Raw genomic sequence first — 20,341 nt, 5'->3', positions numbered from 1 at the left:
GTCTGGCCATACAGTCTGCCACTATCTAATTGACTGAAGATAGGTCCACTCCTGGCTGTCTCCACTGAACGTTCACACCTCCTATCTTCAGCATTTAGTGACAGTTCCTCTGTCCTGAATTCTCATTGTAGCTGTTCCAAGGGAATGGATATAGTACCCAAGTGAGTTGCAGGACATCATCAAGACAGAATAGTTTACTTTTTGCAGGTTTGTTTTGGCTTGAAGAGGTTCCAACTCAAATACCCTGCTACTCTGAGAAGCTTATCAGGATCAAACTATTTCCTTAACTCCCTAGCCAATATTGACACACAATAGGTATTTAATGCAAATCTATCTACAGGTGGTGCCGCCTTGTTATTTATTATTTCTGTGAAATTTTCCTTGTTTTCCAGACGTGACCCAGCCCAAGTCTCTGGGCTATAAATTCTCGAGGCTGCTATTCTTTGATGGTCTCTTTCCACCTTGATTCAGAATAGATTGCTTTCCATGGACTTCACCATCACTACTATGCTCTTCTTGATCCTCTTCAGCTGTCTTGCCCATGCAGAAGCCGAGAACTGTAATTCTATCCTCACAGTGCCGAATGGAGGACCATGGGGCACTTGGGGGAATATCCAATATTGTCCACGGGGATATGCTCATGGCTTCTCACTGAAGGTAAGATTTGCTGTTGGGTTGCTTTCACAATCAAATCTCTCTCCTTCCTTCGTTTTTTGTCTGAACACTCTCCAGAACATAGTTTTTGAACTCAATAAGAAATGCGGGGAAGCAATAGGACAGGGATGGACTAAGGAGATGCTAGGCCAAATGGCCAGAATTGCTATCAAATGTTCCCTAACCTCCATTATCCACAAAGGAATGTGTTAAGGAGATAAGGATAAATGGCCATAAATCAGCTGGCAGGGAGGAAAGGAGTCTACCAGCTGCAAGAATAGAAGTTTTTGGGTTAACTATCTGCAGTCTGGATTCAGACTGTTCTTCCTAGGTTGGAAAAACAGCAAAGACAGCTTGTTTACTGGAAGCTGAATCATGGGACAAAGCGATGCAGTGACTTTTGGAAACTGTAAGATAACAGCTTCTCCCGAGACATGATGGGGACCATCAACAGTTGCAGGAATAAAGGATACCCGAGGTACCATTGTAGTAGATTGATGTCAGTAATTCAGCAGTTCAAATTTATCACACTCTCTGCATCTCTTTTCCCTCTAGGTAGAGCCAGTTCAACGTCGTGGTGATGATACAGCCCTCAATGGAATCCGTTTGCACTGCACCGATGGTTCAGTTATTGAGTCTTCAGTTGGACCGTGAGTGGCTTTCTTGCTTTCTTCCGTGCTTTGGTTCAATTCTTTGGAAGGTAATGGCTGGAGGGGCTAAACTGAAATTTGTTAGGCTGGGTTAGATCAGCACCAGATAGGAGGGCAAGTCAACATGGATACCCAGTTCTCTTTTGGGTGGTGGTTGAGCAGTGGCAACCAACGTCAAGTGTCTACCACCTCTCTTCTTAAGATAGTATTGCTTACCCACCATTCCATACCTCTCCAAGATCCGGTTGATAGGAGATCCCTGAATTTGGCCAACTGCTCCCTCTGGCCCAGTCACTAGTTGCTGGTTTCTGATTCTTCTTGAGAAAGAAGCAGAGTGCCAAAGTCTCACATTACATCTTCCAATGTCCTATTAACATCCTCTGAGGGTTCTGTTGCCTCAGAAGAGCTACCTGGCTCAAAACAAGTTGAGCCCCAATAAACTGATACTTCTCCCCTTTTCAGGTTTCCGGCTTCTTTTCCAGGAAACAGATAATTATTCTGGGACATCTCAGACTCAGAAGATCTTAGGTTGTGTCAAACAATATTTGTTGCAAATATCAATGTGTTATTTAACAGTTTCATAGACTCACACACCGATAATACCTGATTCTGGATCACGGATTCCTCTGCCTTCACCAGGAGTGGAGGAAGCTGGCTTACTGACCGAACCCAAAGGCATAGCTGCCAAGTTTTCCCTTTTCTCGCGAGGAAGCCTATTCAGCATAAGGGAAAATCCCTTAAAAAAAGGGATAACTTGGCAGCTATGCCCAAAGGGTGCTCATCAATGGCTCCTCCTCATCCTGGAGAGTAGTGACTAGTGGGGCGCCACAGGGTTCTGTCTTGGGCCCAGTCTTGTTCAACATCTTTATCAATGACTTGGATGATGGGCTTGAGGGAATCCTGAGCAAGTTTGCAGATGACACCAAATTGGGAGGGGTGGCTAACACCCCAGAGGACAGGATCACACTTCAGAATGACCTTAACAGATTAGACAACTGGGCCAAAGCAAACAAGATGAATTTTAACAAGGAGAAATGTAAAGTACTACACTTGGGCAAAAAAAATGAAAGGCACAAATACAGGATGGGAGACACCTGGCTTGAGAGCAGTACATGTGAAAAGGATCTAGGAGTTTTGGTTGACCACAAACTTGACATGAGTCAGCAGTGTGATGCAGCAGCTAAAAAAGCCAATGCAATTCTGGGCTGCATCAATAGGAGTATAGCATCTAGATCAAGGGAAGTAATAGTACCACTGTATTCTGCTCTGGTCAGACCTCACCTGGAGTATTGTGTCCAGTTCTGGGCACCACAGTTCAAGAAGGATACTGATAAGCTGGAACGTGTCCAGAAGAGGGCAACCAAAATGGTCAAAGGCCTGGAAACGATGCCTTATGAGGAACGGCTTAGGGAGCTGGGTATGTTTAGCCTGGAGAAAAGAAGGTTAAGGGGTGATATGATAACCATGTTCAAATATATAAAAGGATGTCATATAGAGGAGGGAGAAAGGTTGTTTTCTGCTGCTCCAGAGAAGCGGACACGGAGCAACGGATTCAAACTACAAGAAAGAAAATTCCACCTAAACATTAGGAAGAACTTCCTGACAGTAAGAGCTGTTCGGCAGTGGAATTTGCTGCCAAGGAGTGTGGTGGAGTCTCCTTCTTTGGAGGTCTTTAAGCAGAGGCTTGACAGCCATCTGTCAGGAATGCTTTGATGGTGTTTCCTGCTTGGCAGGGGGTTGGACTGGATGGCCCTTGTGGTCTCTTCCAACTCTATGATTCTATGATTCTATGATTCTATGAAGGAAGGAGCAGCAGGTGCTTTGTGAATACAATGCAAAGCCTTTGAGACACTATGAGCATCCTCCTGTGATGCTAGCAATGGCCTGATCCCTTTTGGCGCAAACAGATGCCAGTCCCATTTCTAATTAACAGTCAGTGTCTTCTTTGGCAGGTGGGGATCCTGGACAGGGATTCAGTATTGTCCCCATGGCAATCTGGTCTCTTTCTCTCTGAGAGTGGAAGGATCCCAGGGCAAAGGTGACGATACAGCAGCCAACAACATCCAGTTCACCTGCCAAGATGGAACTGGGCTGATGGGCCATGGACTTGCCTGGGGTAGTTTTGGTCCATGGAGCAGTCGCTGCTACTCTGGCTTCATTAGTGGCATCCAGACAAGGGTGGAGTCTTCTCAAGGCAAGGGCGATGACACAGCACTCAATGATGTGAAGTTCTTTTGCACTGGCTGAACCCCAAGTACCTCCCTGTAACTCTGCTGCTTTTCAGTAGTCATGAATGTTAACCACAATTAAATATCGGCATGAAAGTAGTGTGTGGTTCTTTTCATTTTAATTCCTTAAATTTGCACCTATCACTTCTGGAGGGGAAGCATATATAAAGAGGGAGTGACTGGCCAAAGGTCATGTTGTGAGCATCATGGCCAAGTGAGAAGATCTGAGACAATTGCCATACTGACTTCCTGTTAGACCATTAGCTAGTCTGGATTCCGATCTAGCATATACAGAATACAAGCTGTGATGGGAAATGTGGAGGCACTATTCTTTCCAACTCCTTAGTGAGAAATAAGCCTGCTTCCAACTTTCAATATTTTTAACCAGTGAGTAAAGTCACAGTTTGACGTTTGGGAGAGCAAGGCACAGAGACAATAAATTTTTTTCCTGCTTGGCAGGGGGTTGGACTGGATGGCCCTTGTGGTCTCTTCCAACTCTATGATTCTATGATTCTAAATGATGGAGGAACACACAAATTGTCTGCAGAGGATACTTCCTGCTTATGTGCGAATATAGTGCATAAGATAATACAGATTATGAAACTATTGTAGCACTATTGTAGTTACTCTAACAATAAAAACCAAGGGGAATCTGGATCGGTTTTAATGTTTTCATTCAGTACTCATGGGCTGATTTTATTCTTTTATTTGAAGTTTATTTGAATGACATTTATTGATTCACTTGTTTTCCATTTCTAAATGTGAAAAGAGTGCTTCCTTAAAGAGCCTCATGATAATACCTTCTATGAAGTTTTGACTTCGTTCTTAAATTTTATTGCTTGCCTGTGTATTAATTGTGATTTTCAGTTATCCGTATCAGCCTTGAAAAATTCTGTTCAAAAGCAAACTACGAATGTCAAATAAATCTTGTCCTTCGTACACATATTAAGTTGATGGCTAAATTAGTTACGGTAAAAGCTATCAATTAGTTATTTTTTTTAGCTAGCAATAGTCTTAGGAAGCCATATTTTGTTTTTGTTTTTGGTTTCTGTTTGTTTGTTTTTTTGTTTTATTAAATTTGCTTGACAACATTACATTATTATACTGTATATGGTATTTTGAAAAAGAAAAAAGTACAAATCAAAGACAAGTCTATACAATACAATTCACCATACATTCTTTCATATGTACACAATCTATGTAAAATTTAGGTGACTCACTGTATTATTCTCCCCCTCCCCCCAAATTATAAGTAATTTGTCTAGGGCCACTAGTTAGGTGCCTAGTGAGAGAATCCCACAGACATGGGCCGATGGATGCAATATATCTCAATGGGAGACTCTTATCTCTAGGGCTAGACACATTCAAATGGCTACAGACAGTCCTTCAGATAAGCTGGTCCCAAACCTACTAAGCTTTAAAGCTGATGTCCTGCTCTTTAAATGGGGGTCTAGAAATGAATAGGTCACCAATGCACAGTCTCTAACTGCCCTGAAAATGCCTGGACCACAAAAACCCTTACGGCATCACAGTTTTTCATTATGTCATACAGGGTCAGGGCCAGATTAAGACCTTTAGAAGCCCTAAATGGGAGCTTTCCAAACTTTGTGTCGTGCCGCGTTTGTAAGCTGCGGTGTACAGATGTCAGGAATGAGCCAGCTCCCACTGAAGATTTGCAGCCAGCTGAGGAAAGCAGCCAAGAACAGAGATGATGCCAGAGGCTATGTTACAGGCCTCCGGAGCTATCTGTTTGTTTTTGCAATAATTCCTCCTTTTTAATTAACGACGCTTACTGTAGGTGTGTCGCGCAAATGCTCCCCGCGCTCCTCCCAGGGCTGGAAAGGGGCTAGTTTGACCTCCGGTTTGCTAGTAAAACTGAATTACTGTGTTGCGAAATGATGCATGTCTCAAAAGTATGTCACCAACATGAAAAAGTTTGGAAAGCTCTGCCCTAAACACTTTAAAGATTTGAGTGCCGCCATACATATCTCATTCAAAACATAAACATGTGAGCCTCGGTGGAATGAGTGGCATTTTACCAGTTGTTGTTGTTTAGTCACTAAGTCGTGTCCAACTCTTCGTGACCCCATGGACCAGAGCACGCCAGGCACTCCTGTCTTCCACTGCCTCCCGCAGTTTGGTCAGACTCATGTTCGTAGCTTCGAGAACACTGTCCAACCATCTCGTCCTCTGTCGTCCCCTTCTCCTTGTCGTCCCCTTCTCCTTACCAGTTACCAGAGTCTAATTTTGTTGTATTGATGTATATCATTAGTCTCTATTATTACTCTTTTATTATTGTTTATTATTATTTGCTGCTGTTGTGGTGGTAGTATATATGCCTGGAATTCTTCCATTTATTGTGGGAGCCTTTTCCCCTCAGCTGCAATATATGGTCCATGGTAAATTTGGTCCGAGGAAAATTTCTGTGGTGCCCCCCTTCTCTTGATAAGCATGTGATTATTTTGCCTAAAGCTTAATCCGGCCTTGTGCAGAGTCCCAAATTCTACAAGCCGGGAAAGGGAGTGGGGAAGGGCGAGTGTGTGGGGAGGAGATGGCCCAACCCCTCACAGTGATGCACTGGGACCTGCAGGGAGGAGAGGGGGGTGGGCACCAGCTGCTGTTGTTGCTGCTCTGCTTCTCAGTTCCACCAGTTGGTACCGCTCAATACATCCGACCAGGGTGATGGTAGTGGCAGGAGCGGCCTAAGGGTGCCTGGCTCGCGCAGGTGCACAGGGGTCATAGCCACTGACCATAGAGACTATGTTGCTGGTGCAAGTGTGCTGCCTTGAAACATCTGGTGCGGAAGCCCCTTCTGACACCCAAAGCTAGTTGATTTTACCATGTGGTTTTACCATATATCATCAAAGGCTGCTGCATATAACCAAGACATTTACCAGTTCAGTATTGTGACATACGCCTCTTGGTTACAGCCGTTTGGGCAACTCAGCCAGCCCTGCTCTTTCCCCATATTCCATCAGAGGAGAGGGGCACACTGATGTAGAAAAAATGTCTCTATTTTCATCTGAGGAATGTTGGGGGGAATGCCAACACAGCAAGTACATATTGATACTGATATTTCATGTGCCAACATCTTGGCTCCCCGCAGGCGGCTGCATTCTGCCAGCTGACATTTCTAAGCCATCTTTAAAAGCATCCTCTCACAGGTGATTTTCAAATCTGAAACAGAGACATTGTGAATCCCTGCTTGTCAGGGATTGGACCCAAGAGGGCAAGATGGAGGAGGAGGAGGAGTGGTGGAGATCACACACACACACACACACACACACACACACACACACACACACACACACCATAGCTGCCAAGTTATCCCTTTTTTAAGGGATTTTCCCTTATGCTGAATAGGCTTCCTCGCGAGAAAAGGGAAAACTTGGCAGCTATGACACACACACACACACACACCTTTCTCCTGCAGCGTCAGGAGAAGTGGGAGGCAGCATTGAATTACAGCAGGGCTTTGAGGAGTTTGAGGGAAGTCGCAGCTCAGAGATAGACGAACAAAAGAGTTGTGCAGTGTTAGATGGGGGGGGGGGCTGTAGAACTAGCAGGGCAGCCATATGACATGCTGTCACTGGAGAGTATTTCTGATCCCCCTTCTCCCAGAACGCGATGTTTGTTAAAAGTGCAGGAACAACAGAATCAGAGACATTTGACCACGAGTGGCCACCGTAGAGGAAGTTGCTGTTGCTAGGAAGGAGGAGCCCAATTTAGAGTAACGCCACATTGAGGCTTGTTGTTTTCTTTTGTTTCTTGCTGTTAGGATTGGATAAAACTCATTTAAAAAGGACTCTACCTTGTTTTCTCTGCTCTTGTTGCAACCAAGGGGAGGAATAGAGCCATGACACTGCTTTAGCCTCCCACAAAAATCAAGTTCAGTTCTAGGCCCTCCAAAAAAGGAACCCCAAAATGTCAATGTGGGGCTAAGGAAGCCATCTTGGTGCCAACATTGTCTGATTTTAGCCCCAGACAAAAGCATTTTTATTTACCCAGGTTTTGGCCCTTGATTTGGAGGGTAACCAGTTATGTCTGTGGCCGCTTTCTGACTCTGGTCTCGGGGCCCCTTCTTTAATATTTTTCGTTGCTTCTCATCCAGAAGTGATAGGTGCAGAATTCTGTTCAAAAGAATCACACACAATTCTCAAGACAATATTTAATTGTCGCTAACCTTAACGACGCTTACTGTAAGGGGCGGAGGTACATTGGGTTCAATCACAGCAGAAGAACTTCACATCATTAAGTGCTGTGTCATCGCCCTTGCCTTCGGAAGCCTCCACCTTTGTCTGGATCCCACAGAAATAACCAGAGGAGCAGTGATTGCTCCATGGGCCAAAACTACCCCAAGGACTACCCTGGCCCATCAGCCCAGTTCCGTCTTGACAGGTGAACTGGATGTTGTTGGCGGCCGTATCATCACTGCTGCCCTCGGATCCTTCCACTCTCAGAGAGAAAGAGATCAGATTGCTTTGGGGGCAATACTGAATTCCTGTCCAGGTTCCCCACCTGCCAAAGAAGACACTGGTGTTAATTAGTAACACATGAGGAGCCTTTTGCTTACACCAGGCATCCCCAAACTGTGGCCCTACAGATGTTTTGGCCTACAACTGCCATGATCCCTAGCTAAGAGGACCAGTGGTCAGGGATGAGGGAAATTGTAGTCCAAAACATGTGGAGGGCTGAAGTTTGGGGATGCCTGGCTTACACCTAAACAGATCAGGTCCATGTGAATATTCCAAGAAGATGCGCCCAAAGTCTCAAGGGCTCTGCATTGTTGCATCCAAATGTTCACAAAGCAACTGCCTCTGCCCCTCCTTTCTTCCCCAACACTCCCTGCTCCTGGTGAGGGCAAAAGCAATTCTCCAGGATACCAGAAGCAGGTATTGTTGCTGTGTGAGTCTGTGAAACAGTTAATTTTCACTTTAATGTATCATTTCCAATAAATGTTGCTCAACACAACCTAAGATCTTCTGGGCCGGAAATAGTCCAGAACAATTATTTGTTTATTGTAAAAGAGTAGACAGTATCAAAAAGCACACAATTATCCATTTATTGGGGCTCAACTTGTTCTGGGCTACAGAACTCTTCTGAGGCATAGTGCCTTCCTGTTTTATTGGTTTTAGGTTTTGTTTTATGTTTTAGGATATATTGTTTGGCCTTTTAGATTGTATACTGCATAGAACTTTTTGAAATGTTGGGGATTGTAAATATTAAATAAAACATATATTTGATCCCTCCCGACTGGTATATGGTGTTTTCTGAATAAAATCATTGTTCTCTTTAACAGACTTGGAGATTCCATTTATCTCTGTTTGTTTCTTGGCTTCCGTGAGGCAGAGACTGATCCAGGCTTAGTCTTGGGTAAAATATTTGCCTCCTTAAGTCTCATCACTGCCCTCTCACTTAGCTGCTTCTCTGAGGACAGCACCTATGCCAAACCAAGAGGGAGAGGGCAAGATAACCAGAGGCTGCTACTCCCTGTCCTTCCTCCTGCCTCTTGCTTAGAGAGATTCAGTGAACTTGTAAAGATAGCAAGAAAGAGTTGCAGCTAAATAAGAAAGCTCAAGGAGTCCGTACTGGGTCCCCTATTGGGATACAGGGGTTGACAAGTGTCTAACAGTGCCAACCTCTAAAACCAGGCCTGGTGTGAATTTTGGCGTTCTACAAAGCTGAGTTGGAAGCCAGCAAAAGGCTAGAGTTGGTGCCCTTTGAGAGGTCAGAAAAAGCAAGGTGAACCCTATGGTTTCTTCGTGCTGGTCTAACCCAGCATAACAAATTTCAGTTCAACCCCTCCCACCGACACCTTCCCCAAAATTGCAACAAAAAGAAAATGAAATCAAGACTGATGCTCATGGTACACTTTCAGACTCAATTACTGAACTGTCAGTGCAGTGCAGGCGAATTCCATTTGGTTTGGCTCTACCTAGTGGGAAGAGACTGGGTTAAATCTGAAGATAAACCAAGTAAATCATGAATTCAATGAGATCTAAGTTCAATTAACGTGACATGGATGCAACATTTTTCAGCTAGAATTATCCATTCTCTTAAGTCTCTTAAGACATAAGGGTCATCTAGTCCAACCCCCTGTGATGCAGGAATCATTTGCCCAACATGGGGCTTGAACCCACAACCCTGAGATTAAGAGTCTCCTGCCCAAACAACTGAGCTATCACACCAGCCATACAGCCCATGTGAAACTCAATTAAAGGTCCTTGAAATGGTAATCAGCAAAACAAATTAAGCATTCAGAATGTTGCAAGCTGCTGTCCTGAAATATAAAACATATTTCAGGAAACTATAAAGACTTAAAAAAAACAACAACCCTGGAATGTGAATACCGGTAGTTTAATTCATGTGTCGTTCACCTGGCAATTATGGGGATCACTTTCATGTGCAGATTTTTGCATTAACTCAATCAACTTGGTTAAACCAAATTAGTTCATTCCAAGCACTGCCTTTGCCCCACAGCCAAAATTAGTTAAAGGTCCTGTGCTCTTCTTTACAACTTTTTCACTGCTTGCGAGGGAACTCAGTCGGGATCTCCTGCACCTTGAATGATAATCATGCTAGTAGATCTAAAAGATAGATGCACCATGCAAACCAAAACATGACATTGCTGCAAAACAATTGTTTAGTATCTGTGTGAGTGTATTTATTATCTTGTTGTTTATTTTTGAATTGCACAATGCAATTCTTTGAGGGTAGGTGATGAAACACACTGCATTCAGCCGTAATTATCAACCTTGAGTGATTTATTTATTTTTTAAAGACTGGCAGTCACTTCCAATACTGCAGGCTTCCCAACTTTGATCCCTCTCAGATGTTTTGGATGATAACACCCATCATCCCAGACCATTTGTCATGCTGGCTGGGGTTGATGGGAGCTGGATCTGGAGATATGTTGGACAACATCCTACATGTAAGCAGTCCCACCAAACAGAGCCGGCCCTGTCATTAGGCAGGGTGAGGCTGCTGCTTCAGTTGCCAGAACCCCCCCCCCCCATGTGGCATGCCCAAGGTTGTCCCGCCTGCCTCGCTGTCTCCACTATCGGCGGAGAAGCACCACCAACATTGGCACCGATTTTGAGCAAGACCACATACATTTGGGCAAGATCTCACCTCAAATTGGCATAATCTTCCCCCATAACACCGATGGCTAGGAGCGCAGTGGCACCAGTGCAGGTGGTGATGATGGAGTAGTTCAATCATATAGTGACAGCAGCAGTTGGGCAAAGTGGAACTTCCCCTTTTGCCTCTAGCAGTGAAACAGGATGCACTGCCCCACCACCAAATAATCTGCCTGCATACCAGGGCTTTTTTTTCAACCAGAACTCACCAGAACTCAGTTCTGGCAGCTCTCAAGTGGGCACTATTGCCATTCTAAGAGAACAAGACACCTCTTTTTCTAGAAAAATAGCACTGCTGCATAAGTTGCTAATATATTTCACTTGGTGCCCCAAATTACCATCTGGCTACTCAACCCCTTATTGTCCATATTTTGGATAAAGCAAAGGACTAATAGACTTAATCAGTTCCCTGTTGTTTCCCCATCTTCAGAAGGTGTTCAGAAAGAAAGGAAGGGAGGAACTTCAAAACGACCCGATGGTAACAGCAACCCTGGAGGAAACCTTACCTTCAGTGAGAAGCCACGAGCATATCCCTGAGGGCAAAACTGAATTACCCCCCAGCTACCCCAAGGTGCTCCATTTGTCACAGAGACGACAGAATTGTAGTCTCAGGCTTCCACAGGCCCAAGGCAACAGCACAGGATCAAGAAGAATGCAGGCGAGGCAGTGAGAGCCATGGTACCTCTGCTCTAAATCGAGGTTCAGGAAGCTAGTTGAAGGAAAGGAGCTTTGGGAATTTATAGCCCAGAGGTCTGAGCCGGGTCATGCCCTTAGACAAGGAAATACTTTCGAAACTTGTAAAAGGTAAAGGAAGACCACCAGTAGGTGTATTTGCATTGAATGTGCATTATGTGTCAACAGCCACTATGGCATTAAGGCATAGCTGCCAAGTTATCCCTTTTTTTAAGGGATTTTCCCTTATGCTGAATAGGCTTCCTCGTGAGAAAAGGGAAAACTTGGCAGCTATGCATTAAGGAAGCAGTTTGATTCTGCTAAACCTCTCGGAGCTGCAAGGGGGTTTTTTTGGCTGGAACTGGTCTGAGGCAAAGTAAAACAGAAGAAAATGACCTCTTGGTGATATTGTGTTGCTCACTTTGGCATTGTTATTCCTTAGAACTACTATAATAAGAATTTGGGGGAGTGAAAGTAGGATGAAACTCTCACTAAAAGCTGAGGACAGGATGTGTGGACCTCAAGTAGTGACTGCCGGGCCTGGCCCTGTCGTGAACCGTACTGACCTACAATTCTTAGTTGGCAGGTGGGGGATGGTGAATCTCACCCCACCAACACCCCATCTGCTGCTCTCAGGGCAGCCCTGTACCATCACCCACTGGCAGAGGAAGAGGAGTGTGAGGGGAGCGCACCGCCCCTGGCAACGGGATTCCCGTGGGGTGCCATCGTGGCTGCTCCCCTGCTTACGCTGGGCACCATGCCCCCGCAGGCGGCGTACCATGCCCCCAGGATGCGCACCAGTCCCAGCCCCGCCTGCTCTCCGCTCCCCCGGTGCTGGAGCATGAAGCTTCGCCACTGCCATCACCACTGCCATGGCCCTGACTGACTAAGCTGCTGTATGACCACAAAGACTGTTGCTGGCCAGAGTGCCTTCGGAATCTGCTGCCTGCAATGTGGCCGCACAGCAGTCTCACTGACTCTAGGGGGCTGAGGTTTCTTTGCTTGAAGGGGGCCTGGCCCCCTCAATGTCAGGAGACACTGCAGGTTTTGTGATGTCACACACATCTCCCAACACCACGCAGGCTAGTGCAGTCTTCCAGTAGGCCACACCGGCCTGCACAATGTCAGGAGACGCGCATGATGTCACGCAACCCTTTGCTCCCCACTTTCTCCCTGATGCTTAGGTGTGTCATGTTTGTATGTGTAGGTGTGTGTGTGTGTGTGTTTTTGCATCCATGCACGTGACTAAAGCTGGGGTCTAACGAACGACAGAGATGTTTCCACAATGTGAGTACACAAAGAGGGCATTGCTGCATACGAAAATGGAGTCCTGTTTATACTGGAAACAAAAGACTCGCACCAAAGGAAGGGAAATAGGGAAGCTGACGTACAAAGCACTTTGTATTTACTCTTCCCTATAATTTTTAAAGGGGAAAATAACCAATCCACTTTAAATCATTTACAGTGGTACCTCTACTTACAAATTTAATGCTTTCCGAACGCACATTCGTAAGTCAAAAAAAATTGTACGTGGAATCCCATAGGAATTCATTGGGAGAAAAAATTCGTATGTCAAAGCAACCCTATCTAAAAATTCGTAAGTAGAAAAAATCCTATCTAAACCGCATCCAAGATGGCGGACGGAGCTCCGTTCGTAGGTAGAAACATTCGTAAGTAGAGGTACCACTGTAATTCATAAGTAGAGGTACTACTGTAATTGCAATGGTTCAGCAGCTGGTGGTGTTGCAGGGAGCATGTGGAGTGTTTATTCCTTTAGTGTAAATTGTGCCTTATACTGTCTACATGTCTACTCAGAAGTATGTCCCACTGAGTTCAATAGGGTAGGTTAGGATGAGCAGTTGTAATTTGCTCAAGTTGGGCATGTGAGCTTTATGGCGAAGCTGGGATTTGAACCTGATATCCGAGTGTGTGCGGGAGGCAGTGCAAGACAGGAGTGCCTGGCGTGCTATGGTCCATGGGGTCATGAAGAGTTGGACACGACTAAACGACTAAACAACAACATCCGAGTGTGTTACTATGTGCATTCGGCAGACAGGGTGAGGGCAATGCAGAGCTTCTTGGTATGAAAATTGGAATGCTAATAGCATGTGGAATTGCTTGCATTCCATCACCTCCATCTCACTAAATGTCTTCCAACAGCTGGAGGCAGCCATGTTTCCAAATACCAGTTGCTGGGAAGCACGGAAGAGGAATATGCTCTTGTGCTCATGTTCTGCTCCCTGGTTTCCCACAGGCATCTGGTTGGCCACTGTGAGAAGCAAATGCTGGACTAGATAGGCCATTGGCCTGATCCAACATACTATTCTTATATTTCTAACTGGTGGCAGGGAATGGGGGGTGATTCTGTAGTTCACCTCAAGTGCCAAAATGTATTTGTCTGGCCCTGAGAGGACAGTAAGGTGGCACAGTTGGGTCAGACCAGTAAGAGGTCCTTCTGAGTCACTGGGCCTTACAGCCAGCGACTGACATAGTTGCCCTGCCTGGAAGTATTTATATTTCGAAAGCTGGGTTATTTTTTAAAAAAATGGTTATCAGGCTACAGTTATACTCTGCAGGACCCAGAGAAAAGGGGGTAAAAGTGGACAGTAAATAGTTTATTAAGCAAATTTAGACTATTTATAGTAAAAGCAACTCTTTGGCTATTTCCAAGAATTAAAGAATTTTGCAATTGTTTTGACATATCCTGTTTTTCAGTTAAGAAATTGCACATCCACCCGCCATACCTGCCAAGTTGCTTCTCAGAGAAATAAGGGACCAGGCCGGAAATAGCAGACCGGAAGTAGCGTTGCCGCCATTTTGGAACTAGGCAGAGCATGCTCAGAAGTGACTTTTGATGCTGCTTTGCCCAGTTCCAATGGCTGCCGTGCGAGAAGTCGCACTGCAGCCATTTTGGAACTGGGCAGAGCAGCATCAAAAGTCGCTTCTGAGCATGCTCCGCCCAGCTCCAAAATGGTCGCCGCACCAAAATAAACCAGGAAAAAACAAAAAAATCAATTTTTTCAGCTAGGAACAGCTGGAAAAAACAGGGCTTTCCCGGGGAAAACGGGAGACTTGGCAGCTATGCCACCCACTATAAATTTACTTATCTTTATTGAGTTCTCCATACCAGATCCTGCCATAGATGCCACAGCAAGCAGTAAACCCTCCTCTGCAGGAGATCCAGTAAGACCCTTCAGAGATATCACTGGAGCAAATAGCTCCTTGGGATCAGGTGTCTGATATAGGATATACAAAGTAAGTTGGATCTTCTGCAATAACAACTGTGAACACAACCACAGTTTTAAGAGCCATATCGGTGGGGTGATATTGCCAGCACCCTCTCATTAGTTACAATGGGAGGAAAATTCACTATGGTTACATCTGCGCCATACATTTAAAGCACACAGTGTGCTCTCAAAGACTACCAAATTTATTTTGGCATAAGCTTTCATGTACCAGAGTCTACTTTGTTCTGTTCATGAAGTGTTAGTCTCATTTCTCAGATTTATGAACATGCAATAATAAAGGCTGCTTGCGTAATCGTTGGGGTTAATGGCAATGCAATCGAAAAAGCACCACCTGTGACAATTCAAGTACACAGAATTATCACAGTGACCGGAGGCACCCTTCTCTTCTTGGTTTCATCCTTTCTAGGGCCCAGTCCTAGCACTGAAAATAAATTCAAGGTCTAAACCAGGGATAGGGAATGTGGCCTTCCAGATATTGCAGACTACAACTCCCAACAGCCACAGCTGGCATGGTCAATGGTCAGAGATGATAGGCACTGGAGACCAACAACACGTGGAGGGCTGCAGATTCTCCATCCCTGGTCTAGCCCTTCTCAGCTCTACTTCAGTGTGGAACCTTCCAAAGATGGACCCATACTCCTGGAGTCTTCTATCTAGCAGCAGTCTGTTTTGCGATGATTACATCCCTGAAATGGGTTTCAAAATGGATGCTATGTTGCACTTGCCAGGCCTATTCTAATTCTCTAATTCCTGGTCTTCAGAAATCTCTCCCCTTCTTTTTCTTGTATTTCAGTAGTGTGTGTGTGTGTGTATCACATCATCTTGTTCTGTGTCACCATCACTCACTCATTCTCAGGTTGGCTGCACAGCACATAGATTTTGCTCTTAGAGTCTCTTCCCAGTAACCTCCGTTCCCTGAGCCTTTCTGCTTCAGCGGGATCTCTGCTAGCACACCAAGTAGAAACCTGTAAATTCAGCCGCCGTGACACATCTAATGACATCTGCTCTGCAGCTCCTGGCAGCCAGAGAGAAGGGTGTGGAGGAGAGAAAGTAGATGCTCTTTTTACAGAATCCATGGTGCACCCAAATTGACTCCAGAATTGACTATGCTCATGGCATTTGTTCTTCTATTGCTAGAATTGGTGCCATGGCTGATGCAGGGCCAGTCTTCAATATATCACTTTGGGAGAAGGCATTCAAGCAAGAGGTGAAGACTCAACTCCAGGGATTTCTGAATTATACTGGTTTTCAGTCCCAGTATGTCCTTGGTGGATGATCTACACTGGGAACGGTAGACAGTGCATGAAATCCTTGCCACTTCTGCTCCACCACTCAGTGACCTTTAGATTTCATTGATTTTTTATTTTTATTTTTTTGTGGGGAATAACACACACATTATAAAGAAGGGGGAAAGAGTAGTCAAAGGGGCATTTGACAGGGTTAGGAAGCAGAGTGAGCAAAGGCCAATTCTTCGCAGGAAGAGTTAGTCACCTACTAGGTCATTCATCACGAAATAACAAATTGGCTTAGCCAGCATCGATTCCTTTTAGGATCTGTACAGCTGACCACCTAAATTCCTCCAAGTAAGCAAAACAAAACAAAAAAATAGAAAGGGAAGTGTTTATCTGGGCCTGTTAATCTAGATTGCTTCTCACTAATATGTGTTTTGGAAGTCAGCCTTCTAAGATAAGTGTCACATTTTCATCTTTTACTGGAAGGCACCAATTTCTTATGCGTGTGTTTTTTTATAATGCAATTTTTTAAATTATTTTTTATTTTTTTCGAATTGACTTCAGGTTGAATAGTTACATTATTTTATATATTGACTTTCCATCGTTTTTGCCTGTACCCTTTTTTACTGCATTATATATTAAACTATTACAGAAATCCATCTAATACTTGTCATTTTTCTACCACTACTCCTGTCTCAAATCCTGCCCACAATTTCATTTGACTGTAGGGCTTTTTCAAATAGTCCAAAAAAGGCCTCCATTCTTCATCATTTTGATCTCTTAATATTTCTGTCAGCTTTGCCATTTCTACATAGTCCATAAGCCATTCCTCCTTCAATTTCTTATTAAGGTAAAGGTAAAGGTAAAGGGACCCCTGACCATTAGGTCCAGTCGTGACCGACTCTGGGGTTGCAGCACTCATCTCACGTTATTGGCCGTACAGCTTCCAGGTCATGTGGCCAGCATGACAAAGCCACTTCTGGTGAACCAGAGCAGCACACGGAAATGCCGTTTACCTTCCCACTGTAGCGATACCTATTTATCTATTTGCACTTTGACGTGCTTTCGAACTGCTAGGTTGGCAGGAGCTGGGACCGAACAATGGGAGCTCACCCCGTCGTGGGGATTCGAACCCCCAACCTTCTAATCTGCAAGCCCTAGGCTCAGTGGTTTAACCCACAGCACCACCCACGTCCCTTATTAAGTTAAGGCAGCTTTATATGTACATACATATTTAAGAATTGTTGCTGAGCCAGAGATCAGGTTTGTCTAGCCTAGCAACCAATTTTTACTGGATTCCTGGTGTTTTATTGATGACCCTTTGCTGTGCAAGTTGCCTTGTAAATTCTCCATCAAAATTTTAAATCAAATAAATAAATCCTGAGAGTGGTGGTGGTGGCAGCATAGGGAACTAGAGATGGGGAGAAAATCAATTCTGCTCACATTCAACAGGTGAACCTACCTGAAATGCATTTTCCAAAGCACTCCGAGAACCACAGTACAACCGCTATTCAAAATTGGCAGTTCTCAGAATTTTGCAATTAATGCAATGTGCCAAGTAGGGGCGTAGGAAGGGCGGGGCAATAGGGGCGCTCCACCCCGGACAGCGCAATCCCGAGGGCGCCATCACGGCTGCCCCTGCCCGCCTGCGCTGGGCGCCACGCCCCCGCAGGCAGCGGCCCCCACCCCCAGAACATGTGCCACGTCCCTATGGGCGGTGTGCCATGCTCCCAGAAAGCGTGCCACGCCCCCAGAATGCATGCCACACCCCTATGTGTGGTGCGTCATGCTCCCAGAACGCGTGCCAGCCCCACCCCCGCCTGCTCTCCATCCCAGTACCGGAGTATGAAGCTCTGCCACTGGTGCCAAGGGATGTGTACAAAAATTCATTTATCAGTGAAAATAGCTTGCAGAAATGTCTTATATTTAGAGAAATGGCTGTATAAAATTCACACTAAACTGCTGGTGAATTTTCATGGGGACATTTTTTTAAAAAATCTGAAATTGATATGTGAATGTGGAGATCTGAACTTAAGATTGAAAAAAGGCAAGGAAAGTAAAATTGACAGAATCACCTCTCTCTGTAGGGAACAGTTACGGCCTGAACACTTCCTGCCATGACCTGGGGCTTCTCACATTACCTGAGCAGCGTGTAGGATACCTGCACTGAAACATCTTCTGAATTGTCAATGTAATGTGAGAAGGGGACTGTGCCATCCAGGGCTGTCTGCCCTGCTATTTGCTAAAACTAACCTGACAGCTAATGATATCAGCGTTGCAATTAAATGTCACATTTAACACTCGCTCTGCTATGCCATTATGAATGTAAATGGTAATGGCATTAGCAACTCATGTATCGCATTAGAACACCAGCTGCCAGCTGTTTTACTGCCACCTGCTTCCTCCTTTGTTTTCTGTTGTTAAGGGGCAGGGGGAGCTCTTATTTTACAAGCACATCACACCCTAGCAAAATAAATTTAAAAAGCTGGACCTTTCTCCCCCATTTTGTTCCAGGAACTTAAGAGAGACTGATTCCAGTGTGTAAGTTGAAAAACATCTCTTTCAAGGAAAGTTAAATAGGAGATTTAAATCTGATTCTGCAGCATCTTTGATAAGCCACGTATTCTAACAAATTTATTTTTTTGAAAATAAAGATGTTAATTTCAGTGATATACAGATTACATTGTGAAATGCTAGGTCTCTTTGGTGCTGCGGAAGCATTGCTCGGTGGTGGCACCCGCCCTGTGGAACGCCCTCCCATCAGATGTCAAAGAGAAAAACAGCTACCAGATTTTTAGAAGACATCTGAAGGCAGCCCTGTTTAGGGAGGCTTTTAATGTTTAATAGATTATTTTATTTCATTTTTCTGTTGGAAGCCGCCCAGAGTGGCTGGGGAAACCCAGCCAGATGGGCGGGGAATAAATAATAAATTGTTGTTGTTGTTGTTGTTGTTGTTGTTATATTATTATTATTATTATTATTATTATTATTATTTCTGCAATCAGCTGGAAGCAGAGTTAAATGTGGGCTCGACAAAGGATTTTGTAGGATGCTCTGTTAGCCAGCTAGCTTCATGACGAAGATCCTTTACTGAGATGCAAGTTCCCATTCAACAAAGTTCCCCTGCAACCTTAATTAATTAATGTTCATACGCGTTCCATTATTGCCTCCATTCACAAATTTGCACAGTGCTTCGAAATCCTGCAAACCCTCTGCGGCTAGCTGCAGTAAGCTTTGGCGATTTCACCAGGCTAGGGGTGAAATCTTTACAACCTTGCTTGGAAAGAAAGACCCAGGATTCTTGGGGTGCTGAATTCTGCATGCAGAAGAACATTCTGCACCCTTTGTTGCTGTTTTGCAGCACAGCCCTGCATATGGGGGCTTCCACATAAGTCTCGGTGCATCACTGACAACATAGGTGCAATGTGTGATGAGATAAGGATGACACGAGGGAGGAGAATTTGAGACCTAGTAGCAGTGGGGAATCTGCAGCCCTCCAGACAGGGCCATCTTAACCCTATCCAGCGCCGTGGCTCAGAGATCCCTCCAGTGCCCCGGCGCCCTGGCGCCCCCTTCCGAGGTGGAAAGCCGGAGCCACGCGCTGCCCTGGGGACGCATGTGTGTGTGCGCGCTTCGTTTTAGCAACTGCGCCTGTGCACCTCTGAGGCGCCCCCCCCCCGGCGACGCCATGTCGTGCCTTCTGCTTCTCACCCGCCACAAGCAGGACTGGCAACGGCGATGCCGGACTCACGCTCTGCCAGGCAGGGCCAGGCGCAACAGGCCGCTGGAGGGGGTGGCCTGACAGGCGGGGGTGATGCCAGCTGTGCCAATGGGAGGCTCACGGCCGGCTTCCCCGCAATGGCGCCTGCAGCCCAAGAAGAGGCGGGTGAGGGCAGCGCTGCTGGCAGGGCTTGCTGGCGGCTCCTCCAGCAGGGAGCCGCCAGAGCTCACGTGGGCGGTGAGGGGCGCTTGCTCCGTGTAGCTCCCCCACTCGCTGGGGCGCCCCTGAGAGGTGGCACCCTGGCACAACACGCCAGTAGCCCCAATAGTAAAGATGGGTCTTCTCCTCCTCCATCCCAACCCTGGCGGCAGCGCCCCCTGGTGGCCAGGCACCCTGGCGCATTGCACCACCCAGCCCAGGCCTAGAGATGGCCCTGCCTCCAGATGTTGCTAGACTCCAACTTCCATCAGCCCCAGCCAGCATGCTCAACAGAATGGGAGCTGTAGTTCCATAACATATGAGGGGCAAAAGTTCTCAATCCCTGCACTCATCTCGTCCTCAGATATTCTAGAACAAACACAGAAACTATTAGGCTCTTCCTACCAGCACATGAAACACGAATACATGACACATCATAGGTTTAAAAAATTAGAAGCCAACTAGACAATGGCAATGGATAAAAAATGTAAACTTTTCCAATCAGCATAGAATGCTGTCTTTAAAAAAAAACTCATAAAAAATAACCACAGATTAAGGTCTAGTACATTTAACATTAGCAATTTTTATATGAACCATGC

General features: G+C 45.4%; 2 protein-coding genes across 2 annotated transcripts; one reads left to right on the top strand and one right to left on the bottom strand.

The window, feature by feature from the left end:
* Window positions 1–392: 392 nt before the first annotated feature.
* Window positions 393–3,622, top strand: LOC118085420 (vitelline membrane outer layer protein 1-like). The gene is made up of 3 exons (XM_035116042.3): window positions 393–657; window positions 1,210–1,304; window positions 3,257–3,622. The coding sequence occupies exons 1-3, from the start codon at window positions 487–489 to the stop codon at window positions 3,549–3,551; spliced, it is 561 nt and encodes a 186-aa protein (XP_034971933.3). The 5' UTR covers window positions 393–486; the 3' UTR covers window positions 3,552–3,622.
* A 4,129-nt stretch (window positions 3,623–7,751) lies between these two features.
* On the bottom strand, window positions 7,752–19,898 carry LOC118085109 (vitelline membrane outer layer protein 1-like). The gene is made up of 4 exons (XM_088668999.1): window positions 19,775–19,898; window positions 19,575–19,688; window positions 11,178–11,278; window positions 7,752–8,139 (listed from the first exon to the last, which is right to left on the bottom strand). Exons 1-4 carry the CDS (start codon window positions 19,896–19,898, stop codon window positions 7,756–7,758), a joined length of 723 nt encoding a protein of 240 aa, XP_088525125.1. The 3' UTR covers window positions 7,752–7,755.
* Between the last annotated feature and the right edge of the window lie 443 nt (window positions 19,899–20,341).

This window comes from Zootoca vivipara, chromosome 4 (assembly GCF_965207765.1).
Source record: "Zootoca vivipara chromosome 4, rZooViv2.hap1.1, whole genome shotgun sequence".
NCBI classification, from domain to species: domain Eukaryota; kingdom Metazoa; phylum Chordata; class Lepidosauria; order Squamata; family Lacertidae; genus Zootoca; species Zootoca vivipara.
The sequence above is the reverse complement of the archived record's forward strand: the minus strand, read 5'-3'. Positions and strand labels throughout refer to the sequence as shown.

Coding starts and splice junctions, on each gene's coding strand:
- LOC118085109 (XM_088668999.1), bottom strand. CDS start 19,898: ATGGAGGAGGAGAAGACCCATCTTTACTATTGGGGCTACTGGCGTGTT. Junction 19,689..19,774: donor AAGCGCCCCTCACCGCCCAC/GTGAGCTCTGGC, acceptor CTTGGGCTGCAG/GCGCCATTGCGGGGAAGCCG. Junction 11,279..19,574: donor CTGGCCCTGCCTGGCAGAGC/GTGAGTCCGGCA, acceptor TGGAAGCCTGAG/ACTACAATTCTGTCGTCTCT.
- LOC118085420 (XM_035116042.3), top strand. CDS start 487: ATGGACTTCACCATCACTACTATGCTCTTCTTGATCCTCTTCAGCTGT. Junction 658..1,209: donor CTCATGGCTTCTCACTGAAG/GTAAGATTTGCT, acceptor TTTTCCCTCTAG/GTAGAGCCAGTTCAACGTCG. Junction 1,305..3,256: donor ATTGAGTCTTCAGTTGGACC/GTGAGTGGCTTT, acceptor CTTCTTTGGCAG/GTGGGGATCCTGGACAGGGA.